Consider the following 19556-nt stretch of genomic DNA (forward strand, 5'->3'; position numbering starts at 1 on the left):
GGTGACTCTCTAATATCCTTGGGCAAAGAGTTCCAGAGCTTGGGGGCATAACAGGAGAAGGCCCTGTCACCCATACAATGTAGACGGGCTTGGGGGACAGTAAGGAGGGCAGAATTTGTGCCCTTAGGTGATTAATTTCCATCATTCCGAACATTTTGGAAAACAGAAACAGGACCCGTAACTTTCCCAAACCCAAGACTCTTTCAGGACATAAAGTCGTATTAGTAGTTATACTGGATCTGCAACAGCATCGGTTTTCCTTTGCCATGGCAACCGAGCGGAGTCGCAAACAGAGATCGTAAGTCGTGCGCCTGCGTAGCGCTTCCTGCCGTAAAGACCCCGCTAGCTGTCGTGCAGCAGACTCTCCGTAATGATATGGAGAGAGGGATGGATACAGATATTTATTTTTTAGGCTGACTGAATTAGCTTCGTACCCCAGTTCCCCTGGGGGATCGCAGACAAAAACAGGGTTTTAGAAGCAGTGTGGGTTGTGTTCGCTTGTGTGCCTTTTTGCTGGGGAGGGGGGGGGAGCGGGTTGATGTTTGTTTTCCGCCGAGGCTCGGTGATGGTGTCGATGTGTCGGCTGTAAGAGGAGCCGAGGGCAGCGCGTCGCACTCAAGATGGACACCGCCGAAGAAGGTAGCGTAACACGCCAGGAGCATGCCCCTGTATAACGCAACAGCAGGAACGGGACAGTCGCAGGGGGCCGGCGGTCCGGGTCGCGGTGGGCCGGGCCGGGCCAGTCCTCGGTGCGGGGCGGCACGGTGGGCGCATCGCTCAGGACCCCCTGGCGAGACGTGTTTCACCTTCCCGCAGGCTCATGTGCAGGATCCCGCCTGAGCAGTGTGCACAGGCTAGCGAGCTCCGGGCCGCACTCAGCCTGCGCTTGCCCGCTAACGATGCTTATGTAACCTCTAATCCTCCGGGGTTCAGCCGACTCATATTTGCATTTAGATTCACGCCTTTTGTAGTTTAAATTGGTGTTTTGTCACCTGCCGAGCGTCCCGCGAGTCAGCTCAGTGGCCATGAAGAGACGCACTTTATTTTATCTGATGCGCAGAATTTTTAGCTTTTGGGGGGGATTTAGGGTGACTGTACGAAATTGTACGAAGACATCAGGCTCGTAATGTCCACAGGCCAGAGGTATTTCGGGTTAAACTAGTGTAATATTTGTTTCCACACAAAAGAAATCCAAGTCTTTAAGGGTGGTTTGTGGTTTGTGCTTGTTTTGGGGTGATCGATGCGTTCGAGCAGCTCTCGCTGAGCGAATCAGCTGCCGGTCAGGTCTCGTCAGTCTCACCCTTTGCTTGTCCGGGCCGAGTCCGGGCCGGCTGGTACCGGAGGGTGAGAACTGGGTCAGATCCATGGTTCTGGTGTAGCTGTGAGCCGCATGGAGCTTGAAAGAAGGAGGAACTGTCCGGTGACTGTGTTTACTCCTCTGAACCGTGAGCAGACAGGAGACGTGCCAACTGTGTGTCGGTCGGAAGCGAGCTGTAGCGCCATGGAGCCCTGTGACCCCCCCCTCGCAATTTGCAGCTTCGAGGGACTGTCGGGTTCAGGCCCCAGAATGCAGTGCGAATCGGCAATAAAAAACTTCACTCCCTCTTCTTGTCCTGCCTCCGTGTTTGAAACAAGGCTGCTTCACTAGCCGTTCTGCGTGTGAAACAAGGCTGCACATGTACGATTCAAGCTGGTTTGGTTTTGGATGCTTTCTGAGTTTTATGAAGTGAAAAGGTGATTTAGGCCTTATATAGTATTGAGCTTCCAAGTTTTAGTGTATGTGCATTTGTGATGGTCGACAACAGTGTTATCTGCCAGCTGGACTCTTTTCTTCATTAGATTGTATAGCTGGTCCAAATTCTGAAGTTTATAGTGCTTTGCGATTTCATTTTTAGAGTCAACGTTTAAATGGATTTATAACTGAAAATGTTAAAGGAGCATAAATTTAAGATGGGAAGCAAAATAGAAGAGACTTATTTAACAAAAAGAGTTGTTTTAATAGTAGTTAAAGTGCATTAAAGTGCAGACTAATATAAAATAGATTACACAAAGTGTTGATCTGGTGTCTGTGACACCAGATTGTACTTGCTGAGCAAGACTCGGTCAGTCTGCCAGTTCATTATTCACTATTCATTGCAACTAGGGGAGTTTCTGCAGTGTGTCCTGTTTTAGTAATAAGTCCTTGCTTTCATCCCACTAGCTTTTGACAGTAGACTAAAGTCAGCTAATTGCATAGCCCCCTATTGTAATTATGCATGAATTGTGATAAATGAATGCAAGCCAGGTTTTACCAGATTGTAAAAATTTAGGATCAATCTTAGGCCATTGCAGATTTAATGCATGTGTGTGTATTGTACAGAGTGTTTCTTTCCCTTGATGTTGATGCCGCTGGTGTGCAGAACTCCTAGAAAACTGTAGGTTATTACTGGATGATCCCCAAGTGTTGAGTTGGAGGCTTAACTCCAGAGCTTGTTTGGAGGAAATGAAATGAGCGTGTTTGCAGTAAAGCTGTGTTTGCGTAGTAACTGGCAGGAGTCAGAACTGTACTGTCTGGAAAGCTTGCCTTGTTTTTGTTGGCTTGTTTTCCAGAGATGAGTAGTGGCAGACTTCTGTGTTAAAAATAAAGTATGAGATGTCCACAGTTGTGAAGAAGAGCAAAACACTGCAGTCACCAGCAGAGATCTCACCACCAGCTCATTCATCCTGTGGAAACAGTAATGTGTGTGGGGGGTGCAAATGGGTTATTTTGATAAACACAACAGCATGACAGAAAGATCTTAAATAGATCTCTGAAAAGGATCATTCATACTGCAGACTGTGAATTGTGTAGCTTGTGTACACCGACACTGGGCATACTGCCTAAAAACAGGCCTGTTGAAGCCCCATGTGAAAGTGCCACAGAGGTGGTAAGCTGAGCTGAAGCCTGTGGGAAGGAGGGCAGACAAATGGAGTGTGTGGACGCCCTGGGCATCTCCTCTGTACACTGCTTCCATTCTGCCTTGATTCCACGGTTTCAAGCACCAATGGGTTGGCTTGCAAAAGCCTTCAGCTTTGAGCCTTCTCTCAGTCTGTGTTTGTTGAAAGAATAAAAGATTTGTAAGTCGAGTTAAGACTTCCAGGAAATCATTGCTTGTCTGTGAATGCTTGATGGAAAGTTTGATTGCAGAACGTTCTGCTCAGACGTGAAAGTCGTTGCCAGAACGCTCAGAGCGGACAAACAATGCTAACTGTTGCTGGAAGCCACTGATCGCGCTCATATACGGAATGAGACAGCTGAGTGTAGGATTAAAAAGCAGGAGTTAATAGTACAGGATTTTCCAGCAGGATGCCAAATTCCTTACATTCTTCTACCTGGACCTTCTACCTAACAGGCTAATTGTGCCAGATGGCTTCTTATGTTCTTATGACTGAGCCGATGAACTTCTCTGCTTTCTTTTGCAGCAGATATATGCAGGGTCTGCCGATCGGAAGGAACCCCAGACAAGCCACTCTATCACCCCTGCGTTTGCACTGGCAGCATTAAATTCATCCACCAGGAATGGTATGTGCTTTTGCGTTTGTTTGGGGATGGGATTCCTGATTTTGGATTGTGCAATTTGTCATAAGATATGCACATTAAAATACTTGGAAAAGCCCATGGCTGTTTCCTTTAAAAGGCTGCACAATCTAGGTGTTTCGCTGCCCGGTAGCTGTGTTTAAAGCTTTAAAACATTGATTGCAGGGAGGTGAACCTGGGGGCCGCATGGGAATTGTAGAACAAAAGCGGGTCTGTTTTTTTCCTTTGTGCTCTCTGCGTGTCCGGTAACAGAGGCCCTGCCGGGCGATCTTGTGCACACTAGACCGCTCTGTGCACTCTTCTCCACAGGGAAGCACAGGCCTTAATGAGAAACCGGGATACTCCGAGAGCAATAGATATAACTTGCTTTAACAGAGTTGCCTCCTTCCGAGATGAGCTTTGAAACCTGTGTCTTATGGAGAATAGTCTGTTTGAAACGGGGCATGTCTCCCAGCTTGTTTTTTCCTGCCCAGTTTTACAAAAGACGCCACCTCTGGAAGAAGGCATGCTAGGTGGCTGCAGTGTGCTGGAAGGGTCTGTGCCAAAGGAGTTTCATGTGGGTCACTTTTCCACACTAGATCGCAGTTAACCAGGATTGCTTGTCTTGCAGCTTGGTGCAATGGCTGAAACACAGCAGGAAAGAGTACTGCGAGTTGTGCAAGCACAGATTTGCTTTCACACCAAGTAAGTGACCTAATCTTGTATTGTCATATCATGTATCCAGATATCACAGCATTGTATCTGACACTATAAGTTGAACCTAACACATGATGTGGGTAGATGTTCCGTTTGACCTGGAGATCATGCAGTGGATCTTCAGAGTGAGTTTGAAATGTTGTGGCAGATCCGGTCACTTTGTCCTGCCTGTCTTAAGCTGCCTGATCCAGGTTTTCATCCTTGCACAACACTTCCGGATGCTCCCTAGGTTGCACAGACATTTCTTCAAAAAAGTTTTTCCTTTCAGCTGTTTCTAATTCAGTGACTAACTCCATGTCTGGCTGTTTGGAATGTGTAGGTCTTATGTGACTGAGATCACGTTAATGGGCTGCCGTGTGTGTGTGATCCCCTGGTGCTGGTCCAGATGGAGATGCAGGGAGATAATAATAACTTCTATAATGACCTAAGCTAAGCCTTGAGGGGGGAAGAGGATTTAAAGTGCTCAACTAGTTATGACGGAAGGGGTCGTTGAGGCAATGCAATGCCATACAATGTGTTTGGTTTCTGTGACAATATTACTGTATAAACATGAATGCATAAAGGAAATCAAGGTAAACAGTTATTTGCTGGGATATCTTTCACAATGATAAGATTAATGTTTCTGAAAAAGATATTAGAGGGTTTGTCTGCCTGTTTTGGGCAGTGGGAAGAAATGGCTAGGGCTTACTGTAGTGCAAGGAGGAAGTTCACAATTGGACTCACTGTAGTGCAAGAATGAAGTTCACAATTAGGCTCACTATAATACAAGAAGGAAGTTCACGACTTTCAATAATTCTGTTACACCTGTTTCCACTTTTCAGCAATTATTTCAGAACATATCACTACACTTTTTAGTCTTAAAATATCACAGGATGTCGGTATCTGCTGACCTAAGAGCAGATGGACACCCGCCATTTAAGAGTGGCATTTCGTTCTTTTTGTGTGTGGAAAAGGCCCTACTGTCTCGAGCTTTGCTGAGCCTCATTTGTCTTTTTTCCATTCCTGCAAGTAGCTGGCTGCTCATGTCTCTGCTCTCTCCTCCTCCTCTGCAGTTTATTCTCCAGATATGCCTTCACGGCTCCCTATCCAGGACATATTTGCCGGACTGGTGACGAGTATTGGCACAGCAATACGATACTGGTTTCATTACACACTTGTGGCCTTCGCCTGGCTGGGGGTGGTTCCCCTCACAGCATGTAAGTGACCACAAAGCTATTTAAAAGTTTTACCTTTTAATAAAAACCATTAGGTGTTTATTCACCTGTTGCTTCTGCTATTTTTTCAGGTCGCATCTACAAGTGTCTGTTTACCGGCTCTGTGAGCTCACTACTGACGCTGCCACTGGATATGTTATCCACGTGAGTTTAGGCTTTTTCTTAATTTGTTCAATCAAAAATGTTCTTATACAGGTGCTCCCAGACTTATGCTTGGGTTACCTTCCACACAACCTTACATGGTTTATAAGGTGTTTCGATCATTATGGCTACAATTCTGTAATAACAAAACCTGAACACTACTGCAATGTTATTACAGTATAATCTACAGTATTTTAATAATAGAACTGTAATTGAAGTCAAAAGCATTGCATAAAAGTATGGAACAATTGTGTTATGCAACGCACCTTAATTCCTAGTGTGGGCTTGCTTTTCAAATCGTTGGAACACTTTTCATCCATAACTAGGAGGATAATTCAGGAAATGCACAGAGGAATTTATTCCAGATGAAGCTCACAGAAGAGAAGATACTCGCACTCACACAAGGCAGCGCATAACAAGACTGAGACCACATGCAGCTTTTTCTTAAAGTTGCATTTCTGTCAGCAGGGGAGTGCCGCAGCCACAGAGCAGGACAGCTTGTTCTCTCTGTGTCGCAGGAGGAGATAGTAGAAGTGCAGGCAGGCTCCACACTGAGTCGCTCATTTTCTTAACAAGTGGCTGGCAGTTCAGTGCTGTGTCCTTCAGTCAGGTCACTGCAGTCCTGCTGGTGCCCTGCAGGGGTCGCTGTCTGGCTGGACCTGAAGAAACCTTTGGCCCACTAATCACAGCCTTGCCCTGGCTGGCACCACACTGAGTGAAGTTATTTTTTTAAGAAGTCTTAGCATTTCTTTAGGAATATGCAGTATATAACACTTAACTAAGCACTGGATTTTCTTCCTGTATTTCAGGGAAAACTTGCTGGCGGACTGTTTGCAAGGCTGCTTCGTGGTGACGTGTACCCTCTGTGCGTTCATCAGCTTGGTGTGGCTCCGAGAGCAGATTGTCCACGGTGGCGCCCCTCAGTGGCTGGAGCAGAATCAGCAGCAGCCTCCCAATGGGGTGGGGCAGCCTAATGAGGTACAGTACAGACAGCTGCAGGAACCAGTGTCAGAGAGACCAGGACACCTGAACATTGGAGTCTCATTCTAGACCAGCCCACAGGTGTCATCCTCTCTTTAAATCACCCGCAGCTTAGGGACTGGGACCAGCTGTGAAACCACTCCGGTTAAGATGGTTATTAACAGGGAAACTGAGACAGTGGAGTTGGGATGAGCTTGCCAGATCTAATAGCCCTCCAAATCGCTTGTCTTGGAATATATCACACAGGGCATCATATAATAAGATGTGCAGGTTGTTTGAATCTTTGGTCTTTTAATTCAGGATTCATAGTTCAAGTGATGGTCCGGTCACTGTACGTACAAGCTGAGTGGGAATTTAAGATGTTCTGTTCACTATAGCTCTTTGCGCTTGGTACCTTAGCATGACGTTCATTTCCACACAAGCAATTCATGACTTCCTTGTTCGGGTCCTGGGCTATTCCAGTGCCGAGCTCTGCGTGTGAGGCGCAGGTGCGAAACAGGAGTGACTAGCCCCAGCAGCCATCAGATGAGTCGGGATTGCAGGATCATCGTCCTCAGCCAGGACAGCCACATCCCCTAGCAGCAGGGGCGGGACATGTTGGAGCTCAGGTTCCCTGCCCCTGGTAACTGCTGCCGAGGGGCAGTTTCCTCTTTGGTGGGCTCCTAGCACGTGTCCGTGACGCTGAGGGTTGACTCGGCACACGTGGCGAGATGCCGCTCGTCCCGGGGATGCAGACCTGCCCTGCCTCCTCACGTTCCCAGCTCAGTGGCGGCGTCCTGGCTTTTGTGTCGTGTCCAGGTCCCAGGGGCTGGGAACGGGGCTGCTGAGAACGCGCCAGTGCCGGCGCCGGCCAACCTGCCCGCCGAGAACGCTGCGGTGGCCGAGGTGCCGGGCGTGCAGGGCGAGCCCGCCGAGGACATGGAGGTGGACAACGAGGATGAGGAGGATGCTGCTGCCGAAGACGCTGCCGATGCAAACAATGGAGCTCCAGGTACTGTCAGTAGGGTCTCCAGTGACACAGCCCAGGGGAGAGAGAGCTGCCCTAGTCCACAGCAGCTGCAGGTACTGTCAGTAGGGTCTCCAGTGACACAGCCCAGGGGAGAGAGAGCTGCCCTAGTCCACAGCAGCTCCAGGTACTGTCAGTAGGGTCTCCAGTGACACAGCCCAGGGGAGAGAGAGCTGCCCTAGTCCACAGCAGCTGCAGGTACTGTCAGTAGGGTCTCCAGTGACACAGCCCAGGGGAGAGAGAGTGCTACCCTAGTCCACAGCAGCTCCAGGTGCTGTCAGCCTGTAGTGTCTCCAGTGTCACAGCCCAGGGGAGAGAGAGCTGCCCTAGTCCACAGCAGCTCCAGGTACTGTCAGTAGGGTCTCCAGTGACACAGCCCAGGGGAGAGAGAGCTGCCCTAGTCCACAGCAGCTCCAGGTACTGTCAGTAGGGTCTCCAGTGACACAGCCCAGGGGAGAGAGAGAGCTGCCCTAGTCCACAGCAGCTCCAGCTCCACGAGTGGTACGCGTACCATAGTTTGAGAACCACTGCTCTAGGACATTGTTAGACTTGGAAGAACATTCTGAGATAATGATAGTAAATAAGTTGGTAGTTTTTCTGGTACAGCAGAGAGAAAAGCAATTAGGTCGTGATTACCAGAGAGAAACACTTGCTGATCTTTAAAAAAAAAAAGGTCGTTCAAGTTCAGAAGAAAACTAGTTTCAAGAGGGCTTCCATTGGAATAACTGAACAGAACTGAACTGAAAACGGGCAGCAGTTACAGCAGCTTGCTGAACTTGTCCCACCAGATGACATGAACTGGAACGCCCTGGAATGGGATCGGGCTGCGGAAGAGCTCACATGGGAACGCGTAAGTCTCCGACTTACTCTTTTCGCAGTTTGTAAAGGCTGAAGTGATCAATATTAGCTTAAATATGTGACATTTGGTCATCGCAATGTCATTTGCTGTGCTTGTGTAGTCATAATAAATTTGTTTTCGGCCATCAGCCTGCTGCTTTATTCACGGGCGCTTTCAGTTAGACGCTGAAGGAAAACTGATTTAGTCCGCTGTTGCCTCATTAGTTTGAGGACATAATTAATCTGGTGGTGAAATTGCCGGTTGTTACAGTTCGTTGTTTACTCCTGCTCTTTCCCAGTGCGATTCTGTGCTTTAGCACATTGACTTGACGAGTGTATTGTTTTTTCCCAGATGCTCGGACTAGATGGCTCCTTGGTTTTCCTGGTATGTAATTGTGCTTCATCACGTTGAATAAATGGCCTCTGAACAGATATTTTGACACTGACAAACCTCAGGAGCTTATACAAACTGTTCATAACTTATAACAATTGCTGTTATGTGCTATTTAACACTGTAGACATTAAATAGTAATAAGAACCTTATTATTAATACTTTGAAATGTAGAAATGCATAAAATGTTAAACAGCTATGAAAATCTCAGATGGGTTAAACTATTAACTTAAAATTGACTATTTTTGATGTGATATATGGTGCAGTGGTTAACTTTAATCATGTCTTTTTCTTAGGAACATGTTTTCTGGGTAGTGTCACTAAATACACTCTTCATCCTTGTTTTTGGTATGTTTCTGAACTTTTAATTACTCTTTACAAAAATAATTTCATGTCATTCTTTTAAATAGTATCCAGATGGTGCTTTCTCCCTTAATGTGAGCATATCATTTTGTTATGGATTAAATTTCAATGAAGATGAAAGATTAAACTGCTGATAGTAGTGCATGAACCCATCTTATCCATAATGATAATATGATCAATCCACCTTCATACATCCATTTTCAGTTCGTGAGTTCAGGTAACCACAAAAAAACATGACTTTATTTTAAAACCACTGAGTGAGGAATTGTTGGAAAAATTCTAACCAAAGATCCTATCCAGCCATTTCTTGAAAGGAGCCAGGTTATCGGTTTTAACAATGTGGCAGACCCCAAAACCACTATGTGTAGAAACGTGCCCCCTCTTCTCAGTTTTAATTACACCTCAATGCAGTTCCACAGTTTTGTTCTTTGTGTACCTGCGTATTATACTAGACCACAGGCCAGTTATTGCATACACTGTGAAAGATCAGCTGTGAGTATTTGTGTGCTCTGACGGCTGTGTTAACACCTCTTGTTCTTTCAGCCTTCTGCCCTTACCACATTGGGCACTTCTCTGTTGTCGGACTGGGTTTTGAAGACTATGTAAGTGATGGTGTTTTTCTCAATAAGTTCCTTTTTGTATATGAAGCATCCAGCTTTGTCTAAGATCCCTTTATTTCCCTTTAGTAGCATCCAGATGACACATTAGATTGCCTGTCCGCATTGTTTACATTACATTCAGATTCTTTGGAGACAGAAATGTTCCCCAGATGTTCAGTTCACAGGGCTGAAAGAGTTGTACTTAAAGTACTCTGTAATGTACTTAAAGAAGACTCAGGAGGTAAAGATGTTTTTTATTTTCTCGTCTAGGTTCAAGCCTCACACTTCGAAGGGCTGATCACAACGATTGTTGGCTACGTCCTCCTGGCTGTTACGTTGATTGTGTGTCATGTATCCTTTCATCTGGGTTTCCTCTTTAATCTCTCTACACTTTTCAGACGGATAGATGTTTCCAGCTCAATTAAGTGCACAAAACCTGCAGGCCAACGTGACAGAATGCCTCTCCCATCTCTTTGCAGAGTTCACTAGCTTTTCAAAATCTTAGGTGTCTGGCAGAAGTGAAATCCAGCTTCCTTCATATCAGTTTATCGGTTTCTTGCCAGAAAAGGTGTATCGGCAAGATTGCGGGGGTTGAAAATGTCTGGCCCAATAGCAACAGGCTTCACAGGCTGTGAAGTTCAGTGAATGGATCAGGTTCCGTCTGCAAAAGCTTATCTTTCCCATCTTGCAAGCTAACCCGATACCTTCTGGAGCGTGATCATCAGACCCGTCATGATGGTAGGCAGACAGACCGGGGTTGAATCCCTCTCTGCCCCATGGTTTGTTTCAGCCCTCCCTTATGAAAGGCACCTGTTTGTACCCACGAACAGACACACGAGGTTATTCTCGATAATGAGCATCGGCTTATCACCGGGCAGCGCCAGCTGAACACTTGACGGCTTTTCTTTTCGTGCGTCTGCATGGGCCTCCTTGTCTGCAGTTCTCTGACGGACATTTTCGGCCCACCGGTGGTGAGGGCAGTGCAGCCCTAGGCAGTGGAGCATAACTGTGCCCGATTCCCTGTTCCTTAACCAGCAGACTCAGGGTTTAGCAGCGCTGGTGAAATTCCAGAGATCGCGGCGTTTGTTAGGGGTCTGCTACATCGTCGTGAAGGTAACTTGAATCAGTCGCCATGTTTTGTAATTTTGTTAGCCCTGGAAAGACCTAGTTGACGTACCAAATGAGCTCTGATCATTACTTGCTATATAAACCAAGCAACAGTGAAATGGATAGAAAAATAAAATGGCTTTCGACAAAAAAAATTATAGTGCAAAGGTTTTGGGGGATGTTTTAGACCACCCAGTCCATGTGTTGCAATGCTAAACTGTTGAGAAGCAACCAGAAATATAAAAAGGAAACTCTTCTTAGGAAAATGAAATATTGGTATAGAAACGATGTGTGATTATGGTTGGTGTTGCAGGTGTCTTTGCTGGTGGTTGTGGAGATCGGTGTGTTTCCACTCATCTGCGGATGGTGGCTTGACATCTGCTCGTTGGTGAGTAAAAGTATCGATGAGCTTATTTCTGCAAGTGAAGCCCGAAGTGAGATGTGTCGTCAGTGGTTTACATGTCTTGAAACACAAATGCGTATTGAAAGATAAAAAAAGAGCTTGTGAGAAAGACCTGGTCTTCCTGTTGCCTTCCCTTCCAGGAAATGTTTGATGCTTCTCTGAAGGACCGTGAGCTGAGTTTCCAGTCCGCTCCAGGCACCACCATGTTCTTGCACTGGCTGGTGGGAATGGTCTACGTGTTCTACTTCGCCTCTTTCATCCTCTTACTGCGGGAGGTGAGCCAGCCGTGCCTTTCCTGCTCCTCTCCCGTTGGAGCAGGTTGGAATTGAATCGTAGGAGTACGGGAGCCCAGGAAAGGTTACAGTCAAGAGGAGGCCTGTCCAGCCCACTGTTTGGTGCGGTTTCATTTTAGTGGCAGCCATTTCTTGCCATTTACTACTGAAAAGTGACTCGCAGGCTCCTCTTAATGCAAACCTCTTAAATGCATTCCACTGGGCAGTATTGGGAAGGCTATTTCCATTTTAATTTAAATATGATTACTTTTTTCGGAACCGTTGTCTATGGTACAGTCTTGAAAGGCCCAAGCAGTCTTGCAAGTTCCTTTGGGAATAAGTATTTTATATATTATAATATCTTATGCTTATGGTGTCCCATCTAGGGTGCAGCCTGTCTTGCACCTATTGCTTGCCTGGATGGGCTCTGGCTCCAGGTCCACCACAGCCTTGCGTCGGAAAAAGATGTTTGAAAATGGACGGAGCGATGTCTCATGGACTTCATAAGTTAAATTGGTTGTCTGTATTTTACATAGCATAACCGTTTTTGTTGTGTGTTGTATTTGCTTGACTGTGTTGTAGGTTCTGAGGCCTGGTGTTTTGTGGTTTCTGAGAAATCTGAATGATCCTGATTTTAATCCTGTCCAAGAAATGATTCATCTGCCGATATACAGACATCTCAGAAGATTTATTTTATCAGTGGTAAGTTGTGAAGTGTTTTTACTGTTATTGCATCTTTTCACCATTTTCCTCTTTCTCAAAATGTCAAAGGACTGATTTTCCTTTTTCCCTGCTTCCTGCAGGTTGTCTTTGGGTCCATTGTTCTCCTCATGCTATGGCTTCCTATTCGGATAATCAAGCACATTTTACCAAACTTCCTTCCTTACAACGTCATGCTGTACAGGTAAATCCCTTTAAATATCCGAGGAGCACCTTGCCCAGTGAGCGGGTCCTTTCCAGTCCTTAGTTAGTTAGGGGCCTTTTCTCATTCGTCAGCGTAGACTTCTGATTGTGTAAAAGAGTATGTACTGCCATTCCAGCATAACCCACACAGTATTCACACTGACGTTTGTTTTCCCGTTCTGTAGGTGCACACTTTATTTCCGGTGTCGAGTAGTTCAGTTTTCATTACCTTGCGGTGTGCGCGGTGTTGGTGATGGGCTTCCAGCTTCAGATGTTCCAGCTGTGGCACAGTAGAGGCCCCCGGTCAATGTCGTGTTTGTGTGAGTGACGACTTGTGCTGCCTGCCTTTCCCAGCGACGCCCCGGTGAGCGAGCTGTCCCTGGAGCTGCTCCTGCTGCAGGTGGTGCTCCCGGCTCTCCTGGAACAGGGACACACCCGCCAGTGGCTGAAGGGGCTGGTGCGGGCCTGGACTGTCACCGCCGGCTACCTGCTGTGAGTGCGGCCGCTGCCGCTCGAGTCTCGCCGGCCGATCAAACCGCCACCTGCGCCACCGGCCGACACAGTCAGACCTGTAGCATCCCGGCTGCAGTGCTGGCTGATCTCTCTCCCCCCTCTGTACCGAGGGCACGGCTCCTCTTTCAGATCTAGAGTTAACAACAAGTGGTTAAATCTAAAATGTAAAAGTTGGAGGAAAAGAAAGCTGGATAAAAAAGCTGCCTTAACAATAGTTGAATACTAATGGTCTATTAATAAACCTATTTGCGAACTGTAGCTGGGCATGAAATGGACAGGGTGGTGAGACGAAGGCTGCTTAGTCCCGTCCTGAATAAGCTCTATACAAAATCATGCGTTGCAGTAGTATGTCAAGACTTGTCTCTCCCTTCGCACTCTGCTAAAGTTCGAGAGGTGTTTTTCATAGCTCTTACTGTTTCAGTATCATGTGGATAAAATAGTGTAAGAGAGTACCATAGGTTCCTGCGAATTCAGGATCACAGGAGTAGCGGGTCTTTATGCGTGTTATTTCCCGGCCGTCTCTCGAAACTCTAAAGCCGGCTGTTTGTCCCACAGAGACCTTCACTCTTACCTGCTGGGAGACCAGGAGGAAAACGACAACAACGCCAACCCGCAGGCCAACAACAACCAGCAAGCTCGCAATAACAACGCCATCCCTGTGGTGGGCGAGGGGCTCCACGCCGCCCACCAGGCCATTCTGCAGCAGGGCGGCCCTGTGGGCTTTCAGCCCTACCGCAGGCCTCTGCGGTTCCCCTTCCGGGTACGTGTCTCCGCCTCCCTGCACAGGGCTGCGGGGGTCTCGCCGCTCGCAGGCGTCTCCCTGCGTGAACACGCTGTGGTGTCTTTTCCAGATCATGCTGCTAGTCGTCTTCATGTGCGCGACCCTGCTGGTGGCCAGCCTTATTTGCCTCACGTTGCCAGGTAAGTAGCCCTCGCGCCCGGCTGACCGCCATCAGCACTCATCTCGGAAGTACGAGTGAAGGAAGTCTGTGGCGATGTGGATTCCCATGCACTAGGATGGTTTGCTTTCTCTTTGGGGTGTTTTGAGATGTGTACCTCCAGAATAGTCATTTTTATTTCGCAGACCAAAACAGGCTGTTGATGTGCCTGATCGCGTAACCTTTCCTTTGACAGTGTTCACCGGCCGCTGGTTGATGTCCTTCTGGACAGGCAGCACGAAGATCCACGAGCTGTACACCGCAGCTTGCGGCCTGTACGTGTGCTGGCTGTCCATCCGCGCCATCACGGTGCTCCTGGCCTGGATGCCCCAGGGCCGGCGGGTCATACTGCTGAAGGTGCAGGAGTGGTCTCTCATGGTAAGGCCGCCGTTTCTCCCGCTGCACCCTCCAGCCGCTCAACAGCAGCGTGACCTGACCATCGTCAGGCTTCATCGGGGGGAATCAATGACCTCTGTTAACATAAAACTGAACACTATCTGTAAATCACAGACAACAGTGTCTTCAATGGGCGTGGCTCATAAAACATCACTTTATTGTCCACTGTACTTTTCTGTGGATCAGTCTCCTCCATCCTCAACACATGATCCACAGGTTCGCACTTCAGTAACTTGCTTCAAAGTACTGCTGTACCTCTTCTGAGCCTAACAGGAGGCACTGTATTTGGGGATTAATGAAAAAAAAACAGTCTCTGTAGGAGTGGGAGTTCTTTCAAAGGCGTTTCCACGCAGGTCCTGCTTGTCTTGGGACTCGTTTTACCGTTCAGCCTCTGTGGGCTGCAGTGGCTAAGGCAGTGCTGGTCTCAACAGATCATGAAGACGGTGATTGTGGCTGTTCTTCTGGCCGGAGTCATCCCCCTGCTGCTGGGCCTGTTGTTCGAGCTGGTCATCGTGGCTCCTCTCAGGGTGCCTCTCGATCAGACACCTCTCTTCTACCCCTGGCAGGTTTGTATTGAATTTCAGGCCGATCGGACGCCAGCTGCTCCTCTGGGAGAGGAGTCCGTTCTCAGAAGGCAATCTTGAGCCCTTGGCGGGGTGCAGCTGTCTCTGCCCCATGGCCTAAGCGTTCTCAGTAGGGCACCGGCTCCTCTGGTTCATCCGCCCTTCCTGTTGAAGCTGTTAAGTTTCATTTCTCAGTTTAGGCAAATCCTGACTTCCGCAGACAATACTGCTCCTAAGAACACATGCTCATTTTTAGATATTATTAGTAGAAGAACTTTACAGGAAGGATATTTCATCAGGCATTGAACTGCCCTTTTTCATGCCTTCTACTGTATCCTTATTGAATGACAAATGTCTCTATTTAAAGAAATTAAACTAAATTGTGATACTTCTCCCTGTATTTATGAAGCATTTATTAAGCATTCAGTATTGCAACACTTTTTTTCTATGGCATAAGATAAATGAAAGCTGAAATACATTTGTTCATAGCATGTGTGGTTTACTTTATATAGGTGATGTGCATACATAAGCTGTTCTTTATGAACTTCATGAATTATGTGCACATCTGATGCCTTGAGAATAAATGACTCACTCTGTAGTTGTAGAAAAAGCTTTTTGAATACAGGCTATGCTCTCTGAAGTGTGCTTTTTAAATTTAACTGTCTTTTGAGTCCTCTTGCTTAAGTTTTGCATGTTGAGAGTAAAGGCTAAATGTCATTTGCTTATGTGTCAGTTACTAATTGAAATTTGGATTTTAAAACAACAGTCAAATTCACGGTTCATACATGTTAATTTATCTTTTTAGTGTGTGACTTTCTGTAGCTGGTTATTGAAGGTGTTCTTTTGAAATTGTCATGCAATCCAGGACTGGGCTCTTGGAGTTCTTCATGCCAAAATCATAGCTGCCATAACGCTGATGGGTCCCCAGTGGTGGCTGAAGACCGTGATTGAGCAGGTTGGTATGGGAGACTTTCCTTTTCATCTCTTTCAGATAATGTGAGGATGTGTGGATATGTTAATGTAGATATTTAAGATAAGATATTAAAATGAAAATGTACTACAGTTACTAAACCATTCCTGTTAGCATGTAATAATCTGAAACCAAATGAGATGGGCTGAATGGCTCATTTGTCATTTTTATGCTCAGTTGTTTATTTGAAATAATTTCGTTCCTTTTTTCTTTCCACACCTTGATCTTTTCTCTCTACCTCTTCTCCACCACTGATGCTTCGGTTTTCCTCTTTTTTTTCTTCCTTCGGCACTCATGTATCTCACTGCCTCTCGGTGTCTCTTCCTACAACACACCTGACTTCCTCCTCTTTGACCCTGGACCCCTCCCCCTTCAGTACCTCTCTTCCTTTTCAGGTTCTAGGCTCTCGTTCTGGCTGAACCTGCCTGTTGCAAACATCTGAAATCTGCTTCTCTCTGTCTTCCTTTAAAATCCCTTTAATATCGACTATAATCCTTTGGGATTTAGCTTATTATAAACCTTGTATATTATTGTGTTTGTGTGATGATTATTCTCATGTTTCTTATTTGTGTTTTCTACCCTGTTTCTTGTCATTGTTTTCTAAGGCCAGCCTTAGGCTTTGAGGAAAGTCTGTTCCTGTAAACCCACAGATTGCATTTCAGAATGAATTCAACAGGAACTCCTTCTTAAATGTTAAGCCAATGTCAGATGAAAATAAGACCTCTAGAGGTCTTGAGACTCTTCAGCTCTTGAGACTGGAATTTTATTTAAATTTATCTTTTAACAATTTTCTGGTTTAGGTTTATGCGAACGGAATCCGCAACATTGACCTTCATTTTATAATCCGCAAGCTGGCAGCTCCAGTTATTTCTGTCTTGCTCCTGTCCCTCTGTGTGCCCTATGTCATTGCTGCTGGTGTTGTTCCTTTAATAGGTAAGTACTTTGTTCAGCCTGTTTAATATTCTTACAGTGTGCATAAACACTGACCTTTTTGTCAAAGATGCCTTTATTTTTTGGAGATCTGCGTCGGTTATTTTCATTTTATGTATGTTAGTGGTAGTCAGTGTAGAAATGTAGCTCGGCTGTACATATTCGTATCCCATTGTTCATTCATAGTGCTGAAAGCAAGTGTTGACTTGTTCTAAAACTAAAAACCAGGGAATTTCTTCTAGTGGCTAATTTTATTTTTTATTCATAAGCGATCAAATTTAATTCTTGAAGCAGGTTATTCTTCAACCGTTGTCAGTCTTTCAGGTTAATGGATAAAGAGAATGTGTTTCCAAAGGCTTATTAAATATGTGGCTTTTTTTAGGTCAATTCCTATTTGGCTTCTGAAAAATCATCTTGCTGAAGTACAAAGACTTTTTTCTGAAAGATATCACACTTGTACAGTCCATGTGTACGCAGCATAGGTGTCATTGAATTAAAATTAGATCTCTACTTAGCTTAACCATTCAGAGTGGAGTCTTAATGCCTGGATGTGGATTAAGTGTTCTTCATTCCGCTGTTGCCCTGTAGGGGTCACTGTTGAAATGCAGAACCTGGTGCAGCGTCGGATCTATCCTTTCCTTCTGATGGTGGTGATGCTCATGGGAATCCTGTCCTTCCAGATCCGCCAATTCAAGCGCCTTTACGAGCACATTAAGAACGACAAGTAAGTCCCATGAATTCAGTGTTAATGGAGAGTTCCCTAGGCTAACCTTTCGAAATGATTCAGTGTCGGCAGGCCATGGAGGTAGCCTGTTCGCTTTTGTTAGGGTTTCTCTAAAAGCTTCACTTGCTACAAAATGCCAAGGACCTTCCAAGTACATTCCACCAGGAGTTCAAAGCAATCCTTCTCGAGTTTTCCAGTGTGTGAGAGTTTCTGAAGAAATTTCAGGACAGGAATCAGATGCTCCTGCAACATGAGCTGGAACGTCTTCACAAAGTTCAGTGGCTGTGTTCCTCCATAAGTCTTACCACAGTCTGAATCGTAGGGTGAACAGCGCTTCAATGTAAAAACCCTGTTTGTATTAACTTCGAGCGGCTGTGTGTTTCCAGGTACCTTGTTGGTCAGAGGCTAGTAAACTATGAGCGCAAGGGAGGGAAGTCCAGCTCCACTCCGCCAGCCAGCTCCCCTCAAGAATAAAGGCCACTCTGCCTGACCGCTGCCCTCCGGACGCTCGGACCCTCCGGCACAGTGCTCAGTCAGCTCCCCCTGTTCTGTCACGACCTTTCTGTTGCTTCACATCCACATTTTCAGGCTCTCCCGTTCCCCATCTGCTACTGCCCTGCTTGTAAGCGCTGCCTGAGAACTGTACATGTGTAAATAGTTGAAAACCAAACGACCCTAAACGTGAACTTGGATTAAAAGAATGTGCATTGTACATCTTAAAAATATATTAATTTATTAAATCTAGTTGTCACTTTATTTTGTGGACTCCTGTTTATAAGTCTAAAACACACTGTGCCACTATCAGCGGAGGAAGAAGGGCTTTTCCACCTTGGGTTTAGCTAATTAAATTATTTTTCAGTAATGAATTCAGGTGAATTACTGAAAAAAGATCATAGAATACTGAGTTCAAATGTCTGACTTTATCTAGGACTGGGTGTGTTTTTTTTTTTTTTGGTTTGTGCATTGTTAGGGAAAGTGGGGTAGCTGCATACTTTTGGGGGGTTTATTTAAGTCTTATCAGGACTGTCATGTGACCGAGACAATCTCAGTGTCCCTTTGTTTTCTTTAATATGAAAGTGCAAATCAAATATTACTTGTTACTTTTTAAAACATACTAGTCATTCACAGTCCAAAGTAACAGCTACATTGTATGGGACTAATGCCTGCTAATGACATTTCTTCAAATAAGCATTTCAAAAACAGTTCTAATGTTTAAGATAGAAAGCTTTAACACTAGCATGAGCTGAAAAACTAGCACACTAAACATTTTTTGTCATTACCTGTAAATGTTGTTTTCAGCAGATGCACAAACGGCTATCTATAAATTATTACAATGTAATGTAGCAATAGCTGAATAAACTTAAATATTTTTACTAAAATCCATAGGTCCATTTATGATGTGTTGGCATAAATATAGACTATTTACAATTGTAAAAGGACATTTTTAGATATGTACAATATTAGGATAAATTCTGCTGGTTTTACATTTGTGGTCTATGTTCCCTTGCTTTTCATCATTTAATGGCTCTTGTGGTTTATGTTGGCTGTGTACGTGAATTAAATCACCGTTATTTCTGACTCCGTGGAACAAAGGACTTTCATCCACTTTGCTGAGTGACATTCTCATCAGTGTTTTGTTTCAGTTCTGCTTTGTAATTGCCAACTTCTTTAACGGTTCAGTTTTTATTTAGCCGTCAGTGGTTAAGGAACGACATGTGAACATGGAATAGTGGGGCTTCGTAATGCCCGGTGCTGGAATTGAATCTCAGTTCACCCTGCTTGGCCACACATGCAGCTCCACGACATTGAACAGCAAGCATAGTTACCCACAAGCACTGGCGATATGTCACACTGCATGCTTTCAGAGGGAAAATGTTTCGTACCTTGTCTTAAAAATTAATGGGAGGCAATGGAAGAGGCAAGTGAAGTATTCTGGCTACCAGCTTTGTTTCAAGAAAGAAAACAGTATCGTGATCAGACAGATTTTTCTGTTTTAGCTTTCAGTAAGAAGATTAAAGTCAGTTGAAGGCTGTTTTGGATTTCTAGAATAAAG

General features: G+C 45.5%; 1 protein-coding gene across 2 annotated transcripts; it reads left to right on the plus strand.

Annotated features, from left to right (window-relative positions):
* The first annotated feature begins 323 nt into the window (after nt 1-323).
* Nucleotides 324-18259, plus strand: marchf6 (membrane-associated ring finger (C3HC4) 6). Of its 2 annotated transcripts, none has more exons than XM_006634596.3 (26): nt 324-639; nt 3442-3541; nt 4167-4240; nt 5305-5448; nt 5538-5610; nt 6417-6585; nt 7387-7579; nt 8383-8444; nt 8784-8816; nt 9119-9170; nt 9729-9787; nt 10055-10135; nt 10829-10897; nt 11205-11279; nt 11435-11569; nt 12149-12268; nt 12370-12470; nt 12824-12961; nt 13538-13742; nt 13834-13903; nt 14117-14298; nt 14748-14882; nt 15745-15834; nt 16650-16782; nt 17368-17503; nt 17890-18259. In XM_006634596.3, exons 1-26 carry the CDS (start codon nt 621-623, stop codon nt 17975-17977), a joined length of 2736 nt encoding a protein of 911 aa, XP_006634659.1. In that variant the 5' UTR covers nt 324-620; the 3' UTR covers nt 17978-18259. The 2 variants fall into 2 exon arrangements, with proteins under 2 accessions (XP_006634659.1, XP_015210461.1); XM_015354975.2 differs by having other exon boundaries at nt 3445-3541.
* Nucleotides 18260-19556: the final 1297 nt, after the last annotated feature.

This window comes from Lepisosteus oculatus, chromosome 6 (genome assembly GCF_040954835.1).
Source record: "Lepisosteus oculatus isolate fLepOcu1 chromosome 6, fLepOcu1.hap2, whole genome shotgun sequence".
NCBI classification, from domain to species: domain Eukaryota; kingdom Metazoa; phylum Chordata; class Actinopteri; order Semionotiformes; family Lepisosteidae; genus Lepisosteus; species Lepisosteus oculatus.

Bases quoted from the DNA above. Each gene is read 5' to 3' on its own strand.
- marchf6 (XM_006634596.3), top strand. The intron at 11,570-12,148 runs GTGAGCCAGCCG...ACTGTGTTGTAG, and splicing joins TCATCCTCTTACTGCGGGAG to GTTCTGAGGCCTGGTGTTTT. The intron at 12,471-12,823 runs GTAAATCCCTTT...TGCCTTTCCCAG, and splicing joins TACAACGTCATGCTGTACAG to CGACGCCCCGGTGAGCGAGC.